Below are 25,007 nucleotides of genomic sequence, written 5' to 3' on the forward strand. Positions count from 1 at the left end.
TTACATACAGCAAAACTGTCCATCATAAGTATACAAGTCTGTGAATTTTAATACACATAGTCATATAACCACCACAACAATCAAGATAGAGAGCATTTTCATCATCCCAAAGTCTTCTCATGTTCCCTTCCCTCCCTCCACCCCTAACAACCATTGATCTTTTTGTTCCAATAGTTTTGCCTTTTCTAGAATGTTACATAAATGGAGTCATACAGTATATAGCCTTTTGAATCTAGCTTCTTTCAGTTAGCATACTGCATGTGAGCCTCATTCATGCTGATGCAGGTATCAGTAGTTTATTTTTATTTCTGAGTAATATTCCATTTTATGGAAGTATCACAACTTGGTCACCCGTTTGCCTGTTGGTGTCCACTTGGGTTGTTTTCACTTTTGGAGGATTATAAATAATGCTGCTATAGACATTTGTGTACAGGTTTTAAGAAAAGCCCAACCTTTTTCAAAGTGGCTGTGCCATTTTGCATTGCCACCAACAATTTATGAGAGTTCCAGCTGTCCTGCATCCTCATCAACACTTGGTATTTGTCAAACATTAAAAAAAAAAACCATTTAGGCCAGGCGCAGTGGCTCACACCTGTAATCCCAGCACTTTGGGAGGCCTAGGCAGGCGGATCATGAGGTAAGGAGATTGAGACCATCTTGGATAACATGGTGAAACCCCATCTCTACTAAAAATATAAAAAATTAGCCGGGGCGTGGTGGCACGTGCCTGTAGTCCCAGCTACTTGGGAGGCTGAGGCAGGAGAATCGCTTGAACCCGGGAGGTGGAGGTTGCAGTGAGCCGAGATCGCGCCACTGTACTCCAGCCTGGGCAACAGAGCGAGACTCCGTCTCAAAAAAAAAAACAAAAAAACAAAACAAAAAACACCATTTAGTGGTGTCAAGCTGTGGTTTAATCTTCATTTCTCTAATGACTAATGATAAGCATCTTTTCATGTGCTTATTTACCATCCTTATATTTTCTTTGGTGAAATGTCTGTTCAAATTTCTTGCCCATGTTTTTAATTACTGGGTTGTTTTCTTGTTGAGTTTGAGAATTCTTTTGGATACCAATCTTTTATCAGATTATGTATTTTCTAAAGATGGAAAACTTTTTTAAAAATCCCTGTTTGTCAGTCGCCTCCTACTGGTTTTACTGAATAGGCTGTGACTGACTGCATTGCTCATCAGTGCCAGGCCCCAAGAGTCTGGTGTTTGCAGGGCCTCCCCAGTGCAGGGGAGTAGCACTGACTTATTATCTCTGTGGCCTTTTGGTTTGTGTTTTCTCATTGACATCTGGTGAGCAGCAATTTTATTTTTTTCTTTAGAACACATGAAAAGCCTATTATTGTCTTTTATCTAAATTTCAGCTCCATGAAAGCAGGAATCATCTTTGTATTGCCACAGCATAAGAACAGCTTTATAACTAACAGGCATGCAATAAATGCATGTGATCTACCACAGTTCTATGTATTCTATAAAAACTCAACTGATTAGTATGTTCAGCAAGTTTAACCACTATAAGCAAAATAAGTCTTTCATATTAGTGTTATAATGCATAGTGGCTCTCTGAAGCAAAAGGAGTGGTTCAATTTTCCTACCTTTTTAGTTTTCCCCAATGTAGATGCTCCTTTCCCTCCCTCCCCCTGTCAAAATTCTTTACATGGGCTAAAATTAAACTAGTAATTCTAAGTACTATAAAGTCATATTATGTTAGGAATGCTCTTCTGAGCTGCATAAACCTGCTTTACCTATTGAGAAAGGCATATTTTACCAATGGGTCAGGTAGAAAATGAAGATACTCAAAAGTTGATTACATGTTCCAATGGTCTTGACTTCTCATATTTGCATCTTATGCTGTTGGTTAAATTTGGGTGGGTTCTTTTCCTTACCAACACTGATTTCTCAATTTCTTAGATGCGCATACTATTTTAGAAGGCTTAAATCCCAGACACTGAGACATTATTAAAATTAGGAACCGGTCAAAAATCAGCCAGGAAATCTTGAAGCCCAGGCATGGTAATCTGTAGTTCAATCTAAAAAGCTCTTTAAGCTTCTTCTTTCATAATCCAACATTTCTGACCGTGTACACTAGCTGATTAGACTGTGTGATGATGGCCAATCTGAATGAGAAGGGACATAGCTAGATTTGGATCCATGCACAGGGAACATTCCCAAGAATGATGAACAGCTAGGAGTCAGGTTTCTAAACAGTCTCGTTTCTGCTTCTTTACCATATTCATAGATCAGTCTGTGTACAGCCAGGGCCCAGCTCTGTCTTCCTTCTAGAAAAGACTGGAGTCCTTGCATTTCTAATCTACCAACATGTGCGGTTCTTTGCACTTTTAATTTATGAGTGTTTAGGGGGACCTCTCTGACTTGGGAACATATTGGCTCAGTCTAATGCTTGGAGATTATTAAACTTGGAGCTATGCTCCACTATCAAGTCTACAGATCTTTTATTTAGAAGATATGGTGCTCTAAATGCACAAAGAGCTCCCTGTCACCTTCACATTAAAGCCCCTAGTGCCTGGTAAATGGAATTATATAGCTGTCATCTCCTTTCCCCAAAGTTTTAAGAGTACAGTGGGCTCATTTTTTCACACTCCATCCCAGCTTCAGAACTAAGAGACCTACTTTGTATTGATTTAAGGTCTCAGAAATAAATAAACCTGCTTCACCACTGTGATTCACAACAAATTCATGATACACTATTGCATGATATATTTCAAGCTCTTGCTCTGGCTCTCTTTTTCCTCTGGTGAGTGATGGGGGAGGTGGGAGGTGGTAGGGAGCTGCAAAGCTGACAGCCTGATGGTTATTGGAGATGGTTGCTGACTGCAAATCCAAGAATAGACACTGTTGGAGGAGTATGGGATTTTTTTAAAAACTAGGGGGCAGGGGTGAGAAGCTAATTTACTTGGGCTTCAGGCTGGGGTTGGGGGAGAAGAAAGGCTGAAGAGAGGAGAGGGGCTGACAGAGTAGCAAAGCTTCAAGTGAGCACTGATCTGCAAAGACAGAGCTATGAATATATGTAGAAAGAGAGACAGGTGAAGAAAATTCAACATATGAAGGTGTAACATACAACTGAATAGAAAATGAAGAGGAAGAAACCAATCTTCCTAAGGAACCGTGTGTACAGAGCTAAGTGGGCCCTTAGCTTGAGTTCAGAGACAATGTTTTATTAGAGACAGACAGTGCAGAGACCCTACATGCCACCCAAAGTGTGAGGTAGAGGCATTTCTTCATTCTAATACTCAGAACACATCAGAACCCTGGAGTTGGAAATGGACAATGGATATAGGGTAGAGATATTATGAAGGTCCACATGGATGAAGTGAGCCAGAGAGTGTTCACTGAGGCAAGAGGGTAATACATTCTAGCAGTTTAGCTTGTGTTTGTGTACCCTTAGGGTTTGAGTATCTAAGTCTACATCACCTTTACTGATTCCACCAAACCTTAGACCCAATGAGTTTTAGCTGGTATCTACAAATAGAGCAGTCAAAAAGAACTATCCTCCAACCTTATATCAGGATCTTGACTTTCAACAAAGCAGAGGAGGAGACAGCAGAAGATAATCGGGCTCTGAAGGTACTGCATGGCACTGCAGGAAACCCCTAAGGTTCCAAGGAGTACTTCCAAGTGGAATTAAGTTTTAACTGTTTCTCTTGTTTCTTCTACTTATTTCACATTTTTAACTGGCAGTTATTTATGAATCCAATTTCTTTTCTATCTTGGAATAGCATTTTCATCTTCACTACATTTGTTCTTGAGACAAGACCAGACTCTGAACACAAAAGTACATAAGAAAGATTTTGGTTCCATTCAATTTCCAATTGGTCATATCATAAAACTGGGAGTTTCTTTACTAAATTTGAACACTGTCTTTAAAGAGTGATCAGTCTCTCTGTACAGGGAAACAGACTTTAGCCAAATATAAAAAAGAACTCACAGATGAATACATAGATGAGTGGGATTGGCTCCAAAAGTACTAAGCTCCCATTCAGTTGAATTTTTCACACATAATTGGGTGAATATTTAGCAATGGTGTCACAGAGGAGATTCACACAACAATTGTGTGGATGAACTTTTGAGGATCCTCCCTCCCTCAACTTTTGAGGATCCTCCCAAGATTTATAATTCTACAGCCACTTGTGATTGTGAACAACATATAGTGTTTGCTTTTCTGTAATACAGATAAGAAACAAAATTAAAAAAATTTTAAATCATCGTGCTCTTCAACTTCCATTCCTGGTCTCACGAGTATGTAATAATTTTACATATCACTAATATGTAATTTAATATATAATACCCTAATATGCAATAACTTTTAAAATTCCCCACCTCCTATCTATTCACTCCCCAGCCTAAAACAGTTCCCTGGCTACAGATCAATATGCATCTTCATAGCGTCACAGAATACTAGACATTGAAGAAAATTTAAGATTAAGAGATCCTCTGGTCTTCTACTTAAAAAAACAAACAAACCAAAAACAGGCTTAATCCACCTTATTTTTCTTAGTACAAACTCTGTGTTGTAGCCACAGTTGGAGCCTGGGTCCCCTGCATGGAGACTCTGGTGTGGGTCTTGACGAGGTGGTCAGTGAATTCCTGACAGGAAGACTTGATGAATACAGTCTCCTTCCAGAGGTCGGGGGTCAGGTAGCTGTAGGTTTTAGAGATGGCATCAAAGGTGGCCTTGAGAAAGTTCCCTAGGGTGGCAGTGCAGCCCCTGGCTGAGGTGTAGCAGTCATCAATACTGGCCATCATCAGCAGCTTCTTGGGCACCAGGGCCGAGACGATGCCAGTGCCCTGGGCGCGGGGATGAGGCGCACCAGCACAGAGCCACAGCCACCTGTCACCTTGCAAGGGATGGTATGGGCCTTCTTCTCCCAGTAACCTCTGTGCATGGGGACAATGAAGAGCTTGGCCGGGATGATGGCCCCATGGATGGCAGTGGCCCCCTCCCTGGAGTACTTAACACCCAGACCAACATGGCCATTGTAGTCCCTGATGGCAACAAACATTTTGAACCTGGCATGCTGGCAAGCATGGGTCTGCTTCTACACTGGCATAATCTTCAAAACCTCATCCTTGAGAGAGGTCCCCACGAAAAAGTTAGTGATCTCAGATTCCTTGAAGGGCAGGGAGAAGAGATAGATCTCCTCCAGGGACTTGATCTTCATGTGCTTGACCAGGTGGCCCAACTTGGTCATCCATTCCTTGCCCTCGGCCTTGCCTCCATGAGCTCTGTGGGGCCCAGGCCCTGTTCACAGCCATGGTCCCAGCCCTGGATGCCACTGCCAAAGGTTCCACGGTTCCCCATCTCAGGCACCCCCACACCTGGCTAATTTTTTAATTATTTTGTAGACGGGGTCTTGCTTCTTGCTATATTGCCCAGCCTGGTCTTGAACTCCTGGCCTCAAGCCATCCTCCTTCCTCGGCCTACCAAACTGCTTGGATTATAGGATTATCACGCCAACCTGATTTTCTACTTTAAAATGGGAAATGTATTATGCCTTCCATTTCACAAAGAGGAAACTAACATCTAAACAGATTAAAGCCCAAAGTTGCTTACCTAGTAAATGTCAGGGAGAAGAATAATTGAAAGTTTTTTTTTTTTTTTTCTCTGAGATGGAGTTTTGCTGTTTTTGCCCAAGCTGGAATGCAATGGTGCAATCTTGGCTCACTGCCACCTCTGCCTCCCAGGTTCAAGTGATTCTCCTGCCTCAGCCTCCTGAGTAGCTGGGATTACAGGTGTGTGCCACCACGCCTGGCTAATTTTGTATTTTTAGTAGAGACAGGGCTTTACCATGTTGGCCAGGCTGGTCTCAAATCACTGACCTCAGGTGATCCGCCTGCCTCTGCCTCCCAAAGTGCTGGGATTACAGGCGTGAGCCACCATGCCTGGCCAAGTTTTTTTTTTTTTTTTTAATCTAAAGGTTCTGTAACTCCAAAAAGTTTGAGCACATTCATAATAGGTTGTCAAACATGATAATTTCTGAGTCTGTATTCAATGCCCCAAACAGGGTCTCAGAGCTTTCACTTTATCTAGAAGCTCTGGACTGGTACTTGCTGTAGGGTCTCCCAAATTCTTAGACTCCAAGCCACCATATATGCATGGGCTCTCTTAGAGTCAGAGACAACTTCTGTAGTGGAGGTCTGTGTGGCGATTCCACCCTGCAAGATCTCCAAACCAGAGCACTCAGGATTGCTGGCAGGTCACTAAGGCACACTAATAGAGTCAAACATAACCTGGTATAGTTTTCTACCAAACTTGAGGAATATCAAATGAAAAACAAACAAAACAATCCCCCCAAATGGGGCCAGATTTACCAATATTTTATGTGTGGGGAGGGAGCGCTTGAAAATTAGGAGATCTGTCCATTGTGCAATACTTTCTGAGAACTCATTCATAATGCGAAAGCAAGGATTACTCATAAAGGAAGCTAAAATGCCCTCTTTAGAAAGGAGAGTGATCCCATCTGGAGCTATGGGAGTACAGGGACTGTCTATTGTGAAAATAGGTAGTTGGAGACTTTTAAAAATGCAAATTGCTAGACTGATCCTTAGAGTGATTATGAGCTATTGTATCAACAAGTCCTTGGGGACTCTTGTAGACAGATGACTGACATATATACTACCCTGTCACGACCGAACATTGTGCCTCTCACATTAATGGCTTTTCCAAAGTGCGTTGATTGTTGTTAGATACATCTATTGGGAAAGTCAATACATGAATGTACTGCCACAGTGAGGACTGTCATCTAACATTTTCTTGAAGGAATTTTTGCCTTCAAAGAATCAGAAAGTATAGAGAATAATGTGTTTGTATTTCCTTTCCAGAACCAGGATAAGAAATTGCAATGAGAAGGAACCCTAAATGCAACTTAGAGAAGACTATGGCAGTGCCAATGTTTTACCTATTTTGGGTCATTTAATTCTCACAACGACTCTGGTACACAGATACTATTATTATCCCCTCTTTTACGGTTAATAAAACTGTAACCCAGAGAAGTTAAATAAATTGCCCGAGGTCACACAACTAAGTAGGTGGTAGAGCCAAGAATTAAACCTAGGCAGCCTGGCTCTAGCCTCTCCATGCTCATAACATCTTTTTTTTTTTTTTAAACTAATAAAAAAAAATTGTAATTTACTTAGAAGCATTCAGAATGCCAACAAAACAGCTAAAACTTTTTTTTTTTTTTTGCAATTACAGAGTGGTATTCAGTTAACAGAACAATTGTTTCATATAAGCTGCATCAGAGACAATTGAAAATGAAAAAACTACCATCCCCATATATATCTTACTTGTGCTGTGCACCAACAAGAACCTGCTTAAAATTTTTATGCCAATTTACAACCGCCATACCGTACCAGGCAGGGTTAGTGGCTATGAAAATACCACCAGGACAGGGCTATCTAAAGACACATTTGGTAGTGTGTTAACTATACAAAAAAAGACACCATACATGTTTAAAAAATTCTTACATAGCCTTACATTTCAATTTTTCTCTTCAAAAGGAGTGAGTTGTATACAGGGGGGTTAAATGCTTTATAGACAAGAAAAAAATCAGTGCTAGAACCAACTTATTCATCATCATCTTCTTCTTCATTTTCCTCCTCCTCATCCTCTTCATCTTCCTCATCTTCCTTCTTTTTCTTGCTTTTTCAGCCTTGGCAACTCCCTTTTTTGCTGCATCAGGCTTTCCTTTAGCTCAATATGCAGCAGTATCCTTTTCGTATTTTTCCTTCAGCTTCGCAGCCTTCTTTTCATAAGGCTGCTTGTCATCTGCAGCAGTGTTATTCCACATCTCTCCCAGTTTCTTCGCAACATCACCAATGGACAGGCCAGGCTGTTCTCCTTTGATTTTTGGGCGATACTCAGAATACAACAGGAAGAACACTGAAGGAGGCCTCTTGGGTGCATTGGGATCCCTGAACTTCTTTTTTGTCTCCCCTTCAGGAGGGATATAGGTTTTAATTTCTCTTTCATAATGGGTCTTGTCTGCTTTTGCCATATCTTTAAGTTTTCCCTTCTGTTTAGCAGACATGGTCTTCCACCTCTCTGAGCACTTCTTAGAAAACTGAGAAGTTGATTGAAGCATCTGGATGCTTCTTCTTATGCTCCTCCCAACAAGTTTGCACAAAAAATGCGTATGACAACATCTTGCCTCTAGGCTTCTTAGGATCTCCTTTGACCATGTTTATTTTTCCACAGCGAGGTACAGAGTCACCCAGTGCCCATCTGGCTCTCGCTTGCCCCGGCGCTGTCTCTATCGTAACCTCTTTAAGTTATGTGAAAGTTACAATGCTGCCCGCCCCACAGTGAGAGCTAAGTAATCCCTCCTTCCCTTCTTGAGCCTCCATGACTTTCACGTTGTGTGTCACAGAGTCAAGGGTGAGCATGGAGACTATACAGTGCAGGTCCTTGGTGTAACAGACAATTCCCACTCATGAGAGGAACTCTGGTACTGTGCCTAACAGAGTCAGCTACGACAACTTCACATTTCATACTGCATAGCTGCAGACAAATACGTATATGAGAACCAGAGAGAAATGTAACTTACTTGCACCAAGTCTCAAAAGCAAGATTAGCAGAATTAGCCCCCTACCAAACTAATGGCCCTAGTCATACCCATCATATAATTTCTTTTTTCTTGGCAGATTCAGTGGAAATAGGGGCCTGATCTTGCTAAGGGGGATGACAGTATAGGATATTTTTTTCTAAAAAAGAAGCAGAGCTTTAAAATACAAGAAAAGTCACATATCATCTCCTGGTGAATCTATCACCTGCATATCACTGCCTTTGGCATATAACTTACCTTCACAGGCAGTTAATGTCCAGAGGACAACCATAAACTGCATATTCTTATTTCTCTGGATAGAGAATGTGCTCTCTCTCCCCAAGTCTGGGGCAATGGATTGAGAGCTAGTAGGCTCCAGTACACATCAGTGTTCCTTTACAATACTAGTTCTTCCCAGCCTATCTGCCACCTAACAGTATGTTAAACATACTAATACTTTTACCAGGAAAGGGAGAAAAAATAAAGTAAAAAGGAAACTGAGAGGAAGAGTGGTGGGGGGAGGGAAAATAAATATGAACATCTCTGCAAATGCCCAGTGGCACATAGACTTAGAGCTTATGACTCTGCAATCATCCCAGCTCCTTTAGGGTGCATCTTACCAGTTCCCCAAGTACACAGGTTACTGCCTTTGCCAGGCCAGCATGACTCCCTTCAAGCAGGGTAATTTGCCACACACATCAGGTCTGCCACGCAATGAGGCATTTTGAGGAATCTGTCACCCACAGCCTACAGTTCCTAGAGTCAGGATCTACTACCTTGAGTGACATGAAATAGCAAGCCCCTAGAAACTTCTCTTATTAATGTCATCATTCTCACGACATTTGGACAAACAGGAAAACGACCGGACCACCTTCTCTTAGGTTTTACAGACCACTAAGCAAAGAGGACTGAGCTTTCTTCAATGAAACTTAGGGACATGAAAGTTCATGTTCTCACCCTGATCTAGTCCCTGTCAATGAAACTAAGTCACTTTCCCTTCTACTGTTTTTGTCTTCCTGTCTACGAAATACAGCCCTGATACCATTAGCCCATTCCAGAAGACAGCAAGGAACCAGACAGATATTCTTGACTGAATTTCAAGTAAACCCACTTGGGCTGCTTCTAATCACCAGCCTATTGCCTTTAGTTCTAATGTCAAATGTGCTTAGTAACACTCAATAAAATCCAGATACTACATCTCATCTCAATTTGGGTAATATTTTGAATATTTTACAAATAACTGCAGGCAACAAAGCAAGACAGACATGGAAAGAAGATACACAAATGGTGAGTTCACAGGGGGAAAAGGATAAAAATACAAAGGTGGGAAGCACTTCCTGGTTTTGGAATAAAAGACACAGTGGCAAAGGATGGCGTCCATGAATAAAACATGTAAGTATAGAGAAAAACCACCAAAAGTAAAAAAACAGGAAAACACCAGAAAATATTTATTTTATATGAAGGTTACTACTGTTGGCTATAAAAAGAAATCCTTTAAAAAGTAAGAGTCTTTGGAAGCAAAAGATAGGAAGGTGTAAAGTAATTAAAAACAGGCTAATGACAGGCAACATCATGTGTACACTGAGATGGAGTATAGCCATAAAAGCCTGGCGCACACATGCAATGTATTAAGTTGAAAATGCATGTCTCTTCAGCTTCATATCTATTAAAGAAGAAACAATTTACAGGTTGCTGCATTATGGGAGTATGATATGTGGAGTGTCAACCTTTTCTCTTCAAACTGAACCATGTTAAGTAAAATCAATGATGGGGTTTGGGGGGTAGGGGAAGGAAGGGGAAAAGCAGGGAGGAAGAAAGTTTTTAAAAATCTCTGCCTCAGCAAAAGTTTTCATTAAAATTTTAGACAAACGATCCCTGTGTCCTTCTCCCTTGCTGCCTGGGGCTCCATGCTATTTCTATGCAAATAACAACCTCGTGGTTTATATCTTATTATTTCCACCGGAGCTGCAGCGACATGACCTGAGACGTGTAAGAGGTGGGGGTGGGGGGCAGAGGAGGGGAGTTGGAGAGGGGAGAGAAAGAGAGAGAGAGAGAGGGAGGGGGAGAGAGAGAGAGGGTGTTCACTCAAGTGTGAAAAAATACTGTCAGGAGTGAGCATCAAGAACAAAAAAAAAAATTGCAGGGATAACGTGTTTATTTCAGTTCCCCCCAAAACCCCCCAACCCCCCCTTCCTGCAAACCAGCACCTTTTAAAATTCATTGGGCATCAGGCGATCATGCACAATCCATCTGCTTTCACTTTATCATTTGCATTTCATGCCTCCTGGCTTTTGATGTGCTGATACTTTGATGCAGTCAGGAGACGCGCATTATCATTATTTCAATTTTCAAAGGGGTCAACGGGATCGGCACTTGCACACACAAGATTTTTTTCCCCTACAACCTCTGAACACCCCCACTCCTTATTCTTCACCCCAATGTTTAACATAAAGGATGAAGACTCAAAAAGGTGGGGGTCAAATATTTACAGTCTAAGACTGTATATAAGCCTGCATATGTCTCCTACATTTCCACTTTACATAGGTACGTACTATGAGCAAAATGGCCAAGGCTTAAGAAAGGAGGCTCCATAATGTTTCAAAAACACAAAGACTTTCTCACACATGGACACACAGGGCGGCACACAGACAGAGAAAGAGGGGGATCTATACGCAAAACACAGACACAAAGAGACAGAAAGATCAGCACCCACACAGAAAGAGACATGCACTCAGGGTGACTTGCACACACCCAGAGTACACAATACAGAGAGATAGCTACAGAAAGGCAAACAGAGATGAAGAAAAACACCAGCACACAAAAAGACAACACGCAGAAGGAGTGAGTCAGAGGAAGCCATCTGAGCATAGTAGTTTCCTTTTTCATACATTATAGGCAAAGAGGCTGATAGGACATTCTGAACGAATTTGCATGAAATCAAGGCGTCTTCAGCAGCACAGCTCTATACTTAAGAGGAGCTGACATGAAGATAGTGAAGCAGGCAGAGCAACATTAGGTAACCTCTGTATCTGATCACTCCCCTTCAGCTAAAAACAATCACGTCCTTTTGGAAGTGAGCATTGTTTGGTAAGTTAAAGCTATAGCTTTATTTGTCTTTCATCCCGTAACTAAGCTTTTCTTTTAACAAGGAGCCCTGTAAGCTATGAAGGTGAATATAATGAATTTGATTAGAACAATTCGATCAGATTTTAAGAAATCAATCTCTAATGTTTCTTCATGGCACAAATGAAATTCAACTAGCAAGTTTTCAAGCAAAACAAAACCAAAAACCCAACATCTGCTTTTTGTAATATTCTTTGTATATAATATAGTATCGGGGCGGGGGGAGAAAGAAACTCAATATAAGAAGATATATTTCAGAAATTAGCTCTCTGACTGGGTATGGTAACATCATGGAAATATAGGTTTTTTAAGTACCATTATCTATGAGAACAGAATTTTTAAAATCTTTCAAAAATTCTGTTCTCATAGATAATGGTACCTAAAATTATCTTCAGCATTCATCAATATCTCATGCTAAGAAGGTATCCAAAAGAGCAACTTAAAAAAAAACAACAACCTTAAGATTCTCAGCAGTTTCTCCCACTGCAATAATAATCTTCAGCAGTAGTGGCTCACAACCTTCATTTCCAGGCTACTCTCCAAAAAGGGAGGAAGACAGCCAAGTTCACCACTGTTAGCACTGCTGTGCCTTTCCTTGATGAGAAAAGCAGGCCCAGAGGAGGATACAGAGTTCATATGAATGCACAGAGCAAGCTGATCGCATCAAATGAATCCTCTAATTTCTGACGTCCACAAAATCTAATTAAACCAATGGAATTATCAACTTTTTCCTAAATGGGAATGACAGAACACTTAATTCTTACCCTTACACTTGAAAGTCAAGACTTGATAAAAAGTTCCTGCAAGTGGAGTAAACATAATATCTGATACAATTTAGTATGTGTATTAACTCCATAAGCTCAATCACCAAATCATGTTAGAGAGAGGAATGGGAAACTGAAATTTGAATGTGGGCCAACACTTTTTGCCAAGAACTAGGTACTCTTTTTTTTTTTTTTTTTTAAGAGATGGGGTCTTACTGTGTTGTCCAGGCTGGATTCAAACTCCTGGGTTCAAGCTATCCTCCTGCTTCAGCCTCCTGAGTAGCTGGGAATCTAGGCATGCCCAGTAGAACTAGGTACTTTTACTTATGTTTTCTCATTTGAGCTCCACATTATTTAAAGATTTAGATTATTATCCCCCTTTGACAGATAAGAAAGCTGAGGAGCTGAGAGGTTATATAAGTTGCACAAGGGCAGTCAGTCTCAGACCATTCCATTACATTTTTCTGGCCCTGAAGAGAAAATAATTTTCCTATGCTTGCAAAGATGTCAGAACTGCACTGTCCTTGATATATTCAAGTATTCTTAGATAGTTTTCACTCTTTCGAGCAGTGACCTTGCCATCCATTTTTTTCCCCTTTGGAAAAGCCCTTGTGAAGTTGGATTAAAAAGGCACAAACCTTTCTTTGGAAGGGAAGATAAATCTTTATGCATACTCTTTCCCAGTAATCCATCCATGCATCCATCCACCCATCTTCCCACACAATATTTGCCAAATATTTCTTCTATGTACAAGAGACCACCATCAGTGCCCTTTTCGAGAGGTGTATTTCAGATTTCACAAAATCATTAAAACTTAATAGTCTCAACACCTAGGCCGGTACCTAATTCATGATGTAGGCCTGAAATGGGAACTAGCACAGCTGGAATCAGAGACAGCTCAATGTGTGAGTACAGATCTCCTCACATCTTTTACTAATAGATTAAGAAAAAGAGAGGAGAGGTGGGACAGAACAGAAGCGTTCAATTAATTCTGTCTTTCTACAACGACACTAAAACATAAGTGCTGTGGAGCAGCGGTTTTATATGGTTTGTTCGCTAACATATACACAGGGCTTGGAACAGTGCCTAGAAAACAGTAAGTACTCAAAATAGTTGATAAATGAAATGAATGAATGAATGAATAAAAAGGCAAGCAAGTCAATGGGCAGAAAAGATGGAGGGAGAGGGGAAGAGATAGTCTGAGGAAGGCATGGATTGAACTGCTTCCTTCCAATCAGGATCTTGAATTAAGAATTCACACAATAATCTTCAATCAGCTATGCATACTTCTTCAAAACCCTAGAAACTTACTTTGTTGAGGGCTCCAGCTCCTGTTAGAATTAAGTGAGAATTCTCAACCTGGATGGTTCTCTGTCCCAGCCGGACAAGGTAAGCCCCAATCCCAATGGCCCGGCACGTCACCTTAAAAAAGAATAAATTCTACATGTCACATATTTATGTCCTCTCTGAAGCTATAAGAACTAAGGCATAGATAAGTAAAATCCAAATTAACAGAAATAAACATTGCTTTTTATGAAGTCTGTTTGATTGATAACAACACACACACAAATTTCGTGGTCAAAGAAAAGAAAATACAGTGATGCAAAATTCAGGCTGGGTGCAATGGCTCATGCCTATCATCCTAGCACTTTAGGAGTCTGAGGTGGGCAGATCGCTTGAGCCCAGGAGTTCAAGACTACCTTGGGGCCGGGCGAGGCAGCTCACACCTGTAATCCCGGCACTTTGGAAGGCTGAGGCCAGCGAATTACTTGAGGTCAGGAGTTCAAGACCAGCCTGGCCAACATGGTGAAACCCTGTCTCTAGCAAAAATACAAAAATTATCTGGGAGTTGTGGCACGTGCCTGTAATCCCAGCTACATGGAAGGCCAAGGCAGGAAAACCACTTGAACCTGGGAGGTGGAGATCACGCCACTGCATTCCATCCTGGGCAACAGAGTGAGACTCTGTCTCAAAAAAAAAAAAAACACCTACTTGGGCAACATAGCGAGACTACCATCACTACAAAAAATTTAAAAATTAGTTGGAGGTGGTGGCACATGCCTGTAGTCCTAGCTACCTGGAAGCTGAGGTAGGAGGATCACTTGAGCCCAGGGGGTAAAGGCTGCAGTGAGCTATGATTGCACCACTGTACTCTAGCCTGGGTGATAGAATAAGACCCTGTCTCTTAAAAAAAAGAAAGAGGGGCCAGGTGTGGTGGCTCATGCCAGTAATCCCAGCACTTTTGGAGGCTGAGGCGGGTGGATCACGAGGTCAAGAGATTGAGACCATCCTGGCCAACATGGTGAAACCCCGTCTCTATGAAAAATACGAAAATTAGCTGGGCATGGTGGCGCATGCCTGTAGTCCCAGCTACTCAGGAGGCTGAGGCAGGAAAATTGCTTGAACGTGGGAGGCGGAGGTTGCAGTGAGCTGAGATCGTGCCACTGCACTCCAGCCTGGTGACAGGGCAAGACTCCGTCTCTAAAAAAAAAAAAAAGAAAGAAAGAAAATAAAAAGAAGTTAAACTAAAAGCTAAAACAAAGTGCTGGGTTTATCTGAAAAATTCAGTTATTTATATTATCCTATCTTCCTATTATCATGTGTGATTAAAATAAAATTACAGACATATAATCTTCAAGAAATGCTCTCATTTGGGACTGCATAGCAGTGATAAGAGAAAAAATAAACCTAGCCACACAGCCAGATCTTCAAAAATTTCACATTCTGGAAAGATTTACCAGGCTGATGGTAATGATCTCATTATAGGCCAATGAGGATTCTCCAGCAATCATTCCAGAACCTCGAAGGTTCTCGGGTCCAATTCCCTCTTCTTTCCCAATAATATCTGTTATCTTGTACCTATTGGATATGGCCATGTCAAATTATGAATGTTAAACACAGTAACAACAAGCCATTAAAAGAATAATCACCATTAAAAGGCTGCTAAAAGTGTATTGAAAGCTTATATTTAATACCAGGGCCTTATGTGCTTCCTTTTATACTCTTCATTCATATGTCTTTCCTTCTTAGCTTGGTGCCTATTTTAACCTGGAAGCAACATGGTTTAATAGAAAGAGTAAAATCTGGAATTAAGCAGATAGACTTTTTTTTTTTTTTTTTTTGAAGCGGAGTCTCGCTCTATTGGCAGGCTGGAGTGCAGTGGTGCAATCTCGGCTCACTGCAAGCTCCGTCTCCCGGGTTCATGTCATTCTCCTGCCTCAGCCTCCCGAGTAGCTGGGACTACAGGCGCCCACCACCACGCCCGGCTAATTTTTGTATTTTTAGTAGAGACAGGGTTTCACCATGTTGGCCAGGATGGTCTCGATCTCTTGACCTTGTGATCCACCCGCCTTGGCCTCCCAAAGAGCTGGGATTACAGGTGTGAGCCACCGCGCCCGGCCAAGCAGATAGATTTAAATCCTTGCTCTGATACACACAGGAGTGTGACTCTAGAAATAATAATAACTTCTACAAAATGGGAATAATAGTATCTACCTCTAAGGGTTGACAAGAAAGTTAAACTAAACCAAACAAGGAAAAGGTTTGACGTTATAGATGGCCCTCAGATTTTAGATGCCCTCTCTTATTTTCTGGAACAAGTTTCTTAAAAGCAAGGTCAATGTATATCTCTATAATGAGCAATAGGCATCATATCAACAACTTTAGACAATTTTACGTAGGAAGAGAATATCCAAACAGAGCGGTAGTGAGAATGCTCAGCTTAGTTTCTCAAGTCAAAAATCCTCTTCTAAGGTAGGATGAAGCAAAGGTCAAAATACTGAACTCCCATTCGTGCTCCTTCATAAATATCAAGTAGATACACAAGGGTCCCTGGATATGTCCTCTGGAGGGGCAGGTGGAATGTGTGTAGAAATGAAATGCTGACCAAGTTGTCCAGGAAGCATCCTGTGGATCTAGTGGGAGTCACTCATCTGTCTTCCTGGCAGGGGATTAGGAGTGATAGCTGATAATGGGAAATGGGAGATGGGGAATGAAACTAATAAAAGAAAGGAAAAATACAAAGTTGGAAGTAGAGATGGGCATATATTATTTATTGTTCCACGTGTACCCAGAAGGCTTGGCAGTGGGCACAGTTTTATAAATTGAAATAATAAATAAGTACCCCATAGTGGCTCTTAAAATACTTCCTCCTGCCCCCATATTTTCCCACTCCCTTCATTTCCAGCCCTCCATCAATTCTTTTTCTTTGCCCTTGCTGTTGGTCTGTGACTTTGCATCTCTGCTTCCCAGATTCTGCTGCCTTTCTATTTTTAGCCTCTCCTAATATCCAATAATTTCCCAGTTCTTCCTTTTGTTCTGTATCTAGACTCTATCCTAAAGTTATGTCAGAAATGAAGCTACTGTCCCTTAAGGGGGTTAATTAACTACATTAATTGTATATGTGTGTGTGTGCCTGTTTGTATAAGGTCCATATAGTTGTAAATATTCAAGGACCCAGCCAGACTTGCCTGTAACAAACTCAATATTCATAGATTCCAGAAATGAAGAGTTAAAAAATATCACAGGGGAATATCCCATTCAGAGTAGCAAGAAAAAATGCAAAATATTTAGAAATAAGCATGAAGAAATTGGCAGAATCTTACCAATACTATATTGTGTCCCAGGGCACCGTGATGAACTCCCAGAAGCACTACAAGATATTTTAAATTTTTGAGAGAAGCACTATTATATGTGGTATCTGTGACCCTATGTGAACTATTAGCTTTAGATAGTTCATAGTAGTTCACAGTTTAACGTTAGAATAGTGCTACATTCCTTTTGAAAATGTCCTGTCTTTGCAAGCTAGATTTTTGAAGATTCTGTGAAAACTCAATGAAGAACAATAAATGTGGGTGGCTATATCCAAGCTGATTCCAAGGTTTGAGATGTTATGCAGATACAAATATCTCATTAGTAACTGTAATTATTTAAGAATAATTTTTTCAATTTATGTATATAATTTTTTCAAATGATTATTAAGTTCTTAGGACACAAATACTTATTGTTTAACTACCTAATAAGCAGAAATATTAAGTATATCTTATGGCCTAGGGGTGCTATGAAAAAATTACTGAGACACTAAGGATGCCATGAAAGAAGAAAGTTTGGGAACCTCTGGCAAAACCTATATGAAGAAAACTACAAAACGTAAAAACAAAACAACAACAACAAAAAAACACTCATACAAATGGAAAAACACACCCTGTTTCTTTTTGGGGAAAGTTAGTATTATGAAGATGTCAGTTCTTAAATTAATGTGTAAACTCAATGCAATCTGAATCAAAATCATTATGGAAACTTTTTTGGAATTAGAAAAACATGAGCCTCTAGCCAAACACAGTGGCTTGCCCCTGTAATCCCAGCTACTTGAGAGGTTGAGGTGGGAGAATTATTTGAGGTCAGGAGTTCGAGACCAGCCTGGGGAACCTAGCAAGACTCTATCTCTAAAATTAAAAAAATAATTAGCTAGGCATGATGGCACCTGTCTATAGTCCCACTACTGGGGAGGCTGACGTGGGACAATCTCTGAAGCTCAGGAGTTTGAGGGTTTAGTGACCTATGATCACACCACTGCATCCCAGCCTGGGCAACAGAGTGAAACCCTGTCTCTAAAAACAAAAACCCTCTACATTAAAAAAAGCAAAAGTAGCCAATAATACTTGAGGAAAAATTAAAAATGTGAGAAAATTTGCCTCACTAGAATAGTTTAAATAGTGTGGTATTAGCCCAAGAGTAGACAGACAGAACAAAAAAACACAAAAGAGTAAATTTTCAGTAAATAGTATTAGGGCAATTAACTTTTATTTTTTTCTTTTTTTTGAGATAGAATCTTGTTCTGTCACCCAGGCTGGAGTGCAGTGGTGTCATCTCGGCTCACTGCAACCTCCACCTCCCGGGTTCAAGTGATTCTCCTGCCTCAGCCTCCCAAGTAGCTGGGACTACAGGCATGCGCCACCACACCTGGCTAATTTGTGTATTTTTAGTAGGGATGGGGTTTCTCCATGTTGGCCAGGCTGATCTCGCACTCTTGACCTGAAGTGATCTGCCTGCTTTGGCCTCCCAAAGTGCTGGGATTACGGGCGTGAAACACCGCGCCCGGCCGAGCAATTAACATTCTTAAAAATACTTGCAGATAGATTATATAAAAACGTTCAACTTCACTGGGAGTCAAAAATACAAGTTAAAATAACAATTGCCATTTTTATTCCATTTTATTAATTGACAATAATCAATGCTGGCAGGGGTGAAGAAAAATTAAAGAGGGAAACAAATCCTATTCTACACTGCTGACAGAAATGCAAACCTTGGGAAGGCAATTTAAAATTATTTTTTAAAACCCTTAAAAATTGACTTTTTGACCTGCAATTTCACTTCTAGAAATTAACCAAAAAGGGATGATCAGAGCTTTTAATTCCTAAAAGTTTATATGAAACTTATATAAATGTCCCTTAAGGGGGTTCAGCCCAGGGATGTGAAAAATTAGAAACAGTCTGAATGTTCAAATATATTTATTATAATAAAATACTATGTAGCCATTAAGCATCATATTCTTAAATAATGTTTTAAGAATACATGAAATTTCCCCAAAAAGTTTTTAGTGAAAAGGATAAATTATAAAAGAAATTCTTATTATAATCTCAATCACATAGAAAAAAGATATGTCTATAGAAAAGACAGCAAGAGTATAACATAAATTCATAATTGTGGCATGAAGGTGGGATTGTGGCTAATTTTTTTTTCTTCATAATTGTTTACATGTTTCAGTTTTTCTAAAATGAATTAAGTATTAGACATTTAAAAACTTCAATCAATAACCCAAGGTTCTTCAGCAAATAAGTGGTAGAGCTGGATATAAACCTAAGATATCTAGATTATGTCATCTTCAATGTTCTTCAAGGTTCTGAACAGCTGTACAATATGGAAAAAAATACCATATTCTCCTTTCTTTAGTCATGACCAAATTATTCCAATATATATATATACCTACCTGGATTCTCCTTCATCCTCCACGTGTTCACAATGGACAGAGTTGAGAGCACTGACTCTCTTATAATCTTGAGGGGTCAGATATAAATATCTGTATCCCTGTGAAGCACAAATAGTTTTTAACTCATTATTTGCCATTGTCATATAATCAGAAGATACAGCAAAGCATACATAATGAAGCTCGTTCCACAGCTAGCTTTAAATTGCCACATCACTTCTTAGGTTTACTGTCTAATAGAACACTAGCACAGACAGTCCTCCTTTGAAAGATGGAAGTGCCTATTTTTTCAGTCACTAACTGTCCTTGAAACAAGATACCTTATAGCTGCAATTCCAAGTATATTCCATTCATTTCATTTTCTTTCTTTTCTTTTCTTTTTTTTTTTGAGACGGAGTCTCGCTCTGTCGCCCAGACTGGAGTGCAGTGGCGCGATCTCGGCTCACTGCAAGTTCCGCCTCCCGGGTTCACGCCATTCTCCTGCCTCAGCCTCCCAAGTAGCTGGGACTACAGGCACCCACCACCTCGCCTGGCTAATTTTTTGTATTTTTAGTAGAGACAGGGTTTCACCGTGTTAGCCAGGATGGTCTCAATCTCCTGACCTCACGATTCGCCCGCCTCGGCCTCCCAAAGTGCTGGGATTAAAGGCGTGAGCCACTGCTCCTGGCCTCATTTCATTTTCAACAGGGTTAAAGGGTCATTTTCTGATCTTTGGTGACATCTCTATTAAAGATATCAACATGTTATTAAAGAATTGTGTGAATTACTATTTTTTACTCTCTCAAATCCACAGGATCATCAAATAAATATAAGCAAGAGATAACAGAGAACCGCAAATCTAGGAGATTCGATATTAAAATCAGAAGTCTATACAGTGCTAATAGTGAACACTGAACTCATCTTTTGTTTTTTCAATAAACAACTCCTAATGCCCATTTACATTTAAACAATTATATCAACATTTCATAATTGATTTATATGTATCTATACACACAGCCACATACAAAGTAGAGTTACACGGTATATGTGTTTAACTTAAGTGAATTAGTCACTCAGTCAAAAAAATAAGTAAACACAGGGAAGCATTTTAAATACTATGAGAAATTATGCCCACCATTTAATTCAATAAATGTATGTCCCACAGTGAGCACAACATGGAAAAGACATAAATCTGCAATTGGTCTTGCATGATTTGTGTCGAGAATGCCTGATAGCACTGAGTGTCATTAGTATGTCAGTCAGTACACATTTACTGAGTGCCTATTATGTACAAGGTGTTATTCCAGGCACTGGAAAAACAGGAATTAACAAAAATAGACAAGAATTCCTACCCTTATGAAACATACCTCCTACTGGGAAAGTCAGGAAATACACAAAATAAGTAAAATGTATAATGTGAATGGGAATAATGTTTACGGAAAACAAAATGAAAGAGAAGGTAGACAGTTGAACTTTTAGGAAAAATAGCCAAGGAAAGCCTCATTGAAAAGTGTCATTTGAGTAAAGACCTAAAGGAGCTGAGGCTATGAGACATGAGGATATCTGAAGAAAAAGCATTCTAGGTAGAAGGAACAGCAAGTACAAATGCACTGAGGCATGATGTGCTTCGCAGGTTTAAGAAAGCAGAGTCGGGTAGAGCCAATGTGTGGAATGGTTGGGGGAGGCTGTAGCAATAAATGAGGGCAGAGTGGTACTGGAAAGCCAATCTATGTAAGGCCTTCTAGGCAACTATATGATCTTTGGCTTTTACTTGAATGAACTGGGAAGCTATTAAAGGGTTTTAAGCAGAGAAAAATTTTGTGATCTGATTTATGTTTTAACTAGATAATTCTACCTTTTTTTTTTTTTTTTTGAGCAGAGTCTCCTTCTGTCACCCAGGCAGGAGTGCAGTGGTGCGATCTTGACTCACTGCAACCTCTGCCTCCTGGGCTAAAGTAATTCTCCCACCTCAGCATCCCAAGTAGCTGGGATTACAGGCATCCGTCACAATGCTCAGCTAATTTTTATATTTTTAGCAGAGAGAGGGTTTCACCATGTTGGCCAGGCTGTTCTCAAGCTCCTGACCTCAAGTTGATCCGTCTGCCTCAGCCTCCCAAAGTGCTGGGATTACAGGCATGAGCATGAGCTACCACACATGGCCTCATTCTACATTCTGTTGAGAACAGACCTTGGGTGGGGCTGGGAGCAAGGCCAGAGGCAGGAAGACCAATTAGGAGGGTACTGCAATATGCAGGTAAGAAGAGTTAGACTACTGGACTACTGCTACTGCTAGTAAGTAGCAGTGGAATTGGTTAGAAGTACTCAGATTCTGGATATATTTTAAGGTAGGGATGTAAACATGATTTACTGTTTAGATAGATGAATGGGGTGTGGAAGTGAATGTGGGGTGTGCAAGAAAGACAGAAGTCAAGAATAACTCCAAGGTCTTTTACTTGAACAAATGAAACAATAGAGGTACCATCTGTTGAGACGGAAGACAGTGGGAAGAACACATTAAAGGAAGATTAGAAGCTACAATTTAGTCAGACATTTAGGCAGATGTAAGTAGAGATGTTGAGTCTGGATATATGAATCTTATGTTCAGGGGTAAGATATAAATTTGGAAGTCTATCAGCTTGTATATGAAACTTTAAGCTTTAAAAGACTGGATGAGGCTGGGTGTGGTGGTTCACACCTCTAATTCCTGCACTTTGGGAGGCCAAGATGCAAGATGAGCGGATCACTTTGAGCTCAGGAATTCGAGACCAGCCTGGGCAACGTGGGGAAACCCCATCTCTACAAAAAACAAAAAAATTAGCCGGGCATGCTAGTGCATGGCTGTAGTCTCAGTTACTCAGGAGGGTGAGGCTGGAAAATTGCTTCAACCCAGGAGGCAGAGGTTGCAGTGAGCCATAACTGCACCACTGCACTCCAGCCTGGGCAACAGAGTGAGACCTTGTCTCAAAAAAACAAAACAAAACAAAAAAACAGGATGAGATCACCACGGGAAGGTGAATAGGAAAAGAGGAGTAGTCCAGGGACCAAGCCCTTGAATCACTTTTTTCCTTCTACCCTACTTTCTATATTGGCTGTCTTGCCAAACCACCAGGTGAGAGGGCATTGGGTCCTAGTGGGGTTGAGAATGGGGAGCCCAGAACTTCTTGGTCCTGCTGCAGCCTCTGTGCTCCTGACATGTCTCCATTCACATTTTTTTATAATTAAAAAAACTGGCCAGGCACAGTGGCTAATGCCTATAATCTCAGCACTTGGGGAGGCCCAGGTGGGAGCATCACTTGAGGCCAGGAGTTTGAGACAAGTCTGGGCAACATAGCAAAACCTTGTCTTTATGAAAAATAAAAAAATTAGGTGGGTGTAGTGGTGTGCGCCTGTAGTCCCAGCTACTTGAGAGGTGGAGGTGGGAGGATCACTTGAGCCCAGGAGTTGGCAGATGCAGTAGGCTATGAATGTGCCACTGCACTCCAGCCTGGGTGACAGAGCTAGACCCTGTCTCTTAAAAAAACAAAAGAGATAAAATTAATATAACATAAAATTCAACATTTTGGTTTTTAAAGTTTTTTTTGAGTCTTACTCTGTCACCCAGGCTGCGTGCAATGGCGCAATCCCGGCTCACTGCAACCTCCGCCTCCTGCATTCAAGCAATTCTCATGCCTCTCTACCTCCCGAATAGCTGAGATTACAGACGTGTGCTACCATGACCAGCGAATTTTTTATATTTTAGTAGAGATGGTATTTCGCTATGCTAGCCAGGCTGATCTCGAACTCCTGTACTCAAGTGATCTGCCTACGTCAGCCTCCCAAAGTGCTGGGTTACTGAATCCAGCCAAAATTCACCATTTTGAAACGTATAGCTCAGTAGATTTTAGTATATTCAGATGTTGTGCAACCATTACCACTAATTCCAGAATATTTTCATCAGTCCCAGAAAAACCCCTGTACTGGATCAATTCCCATATTTTAATAAAGTTTTTCTATGAACTGTATTGAAATATAATTTACATGCAATAAAATTCATCAGTTTTAAGTGTTATAATTTGATGAGTTATGACAAATGTATGTACTTAGGTAGCCACCACCACAATCAAAATATAGAATATTTCCATAATCTCCTGAAATACTCTTACATTTAAAGATGTGAAAGGCAGCAAAGGAAACTGAGAAAGAGGAGCCAGGAATGCAGGAAGATAATAAGGAGACTTTGGGCTCTTGGAAGCCAACACAAGAAAGTATTTCAAAGATGAAGGAATTACCAACTGTGTCAAATGCTAATGCTATTGTCAAATAACTAAGGTGAGGACTGAGAATTCACCATAGAATTCAGTAATATGGAATCACTGGTGACCCTGACAAAAGCAGCTTCAGTGGAATGGTAAGGGTGCAAGCTCAAGTGAAGTGGGTTCAAGAGGGAATGGGAGAAGAACATCTGGAGACAGCAAGAACAACTCCTTTAAAAAAATTTTCCTGTAAAGGGAAGGAGGGGAGGGATAGTGACTGGAGGGGTGTTTGTATGCTAAAAGGGCTGATACAGTACAGAGGGAAAAAGTGCTGATGCACAAAAGAGCAGGAAGAAGTGTTGATCATACACTTAAGTTAGCAAGAAAGGAGATCAAGTGTACAAGAGGAGGGATTGGCTTTAGACAGAAATAGGAACTGTTCAAAGTGTAGAAGAAAAGGTGAAGAGTAAGGGCACAACAGATGCAGGACATGGGAGCTTGTAGAAGCTCTCTTCTCATTGTTTCTCTTTTCTTGAAAATTGGGAAGCAAGGTCTGATGATATCAGCTAAGAGTGGGGAGAGGGAAGTGGGTGTTAGAGGTTTGAGGGGAGAGATGTGAAACCGTCATCCAGGAGGTTGCTAAGCTTGAATTTAAAGTAAGATCAGTCAACAGAACTGTTTTTTTCTCCATCAAAGTTCAGCTGGGCAGGTGCAGGCATGGGAGCAGAATGGAAAGAGTTGGATTTAAACACTCTGTAAAAGCACAGAGTAAGCAGAGTGAAGAGAGAAGCAAGTTGAAGCAAGTTCAGAGAGAAAGTTGAAGGTGCAGAAAAGATGGTGATTATAATGATTAATCAAGGACTGACCTTGGAGTTTAGGCCAGATAGGAATGAAATGAGGTATAAGGAGGGAGTGAAGAACAGAAGAAAGGTGGGAGGATAAACAGGTGAGTTCAACTCAATGGTACTGATGATTTCAAAGGATTGCTGGACTAGAGAGAGGGAGCTGGAAAGAGAGGATGGAGGGGGTAGCAAAGAAAGAGATACTTGAAATTGAGATTATGGGGAATGAGAGGCTGAGCTAGGGTATAGGATAGAACCACTAGAAGAAAAGAAGTCAAGGATCCAAGAGGCCAGATTATGGGAAGGATCATCTATGTGGATATAGCAATCACCAAGAATTACCACATGACTAGTAGTAATGGACAGAGTGACAATGTGCCAGGAATTAAAAGATGCAAAGAATGAGAGGGAGTGACCAAAGGATCAGGAAACACAAGGAGCAGTGAGGGTATGGCACAGTCTGATGACATGAGATTCAAAGACGGGATTTTTTCAGAGAGAAGCGAGAGGTGTCTGGA

General features: G+C 40.7%; 1 protein-coding gene and 1 pseudogene across 5 annotated transcripts in view; both read right to left on the reverse strand.

Annotated features, from left to right (window-relative positions):
• The window catches only part of ACACA (acetyl-CoA carboxylase alpha), a 337,027-nt gene that overhangs the window by 49,517 nt on the left and 262,503 nt on the right, over positions 1–25,007 (reverse strand). For all 5 annotated transcript variants that reach the window (XM_030808066.1, XM_030808070.1, XM_030808067.1 and 2 more), the window contains 3 exons: positions 19,440–19,537; positions 15,190–15,310; positions 13,763–13,873 (listed from right to left, as the gene is read on the reverse strand). In XM_030808066.1, the coding sequence (XP_030663926.1) occupies positions 13,763–13,873; positions 15,190–15,310; positions 19,440–19,537 (330 nt within the window). The remainder of the gene's footprint in view (positions 1–13,762; positions 13,874–15,189; positions 15,311–19,439; positions 19,538–25,007) is intronic.
• Positions 7,588–8,202, reverse strand: LOC100581782 (annotated as a pseudogene).

Source organism: Nomascus leucogenys, unplaced genomic scaffold, assembly GCF_006542625.1.
Source record: "Nomascus leucogenys isolate Asia unplaced genomic scaffold, Asia_NLE_v1 Super-Scaffold_258, whole genome shotgun sequence".
NCBI lineage: Eukaryota > Metazoa > Chordata > Mammalia > Primates > Hylobatidae > Nomascus > Nomascus leucogenys.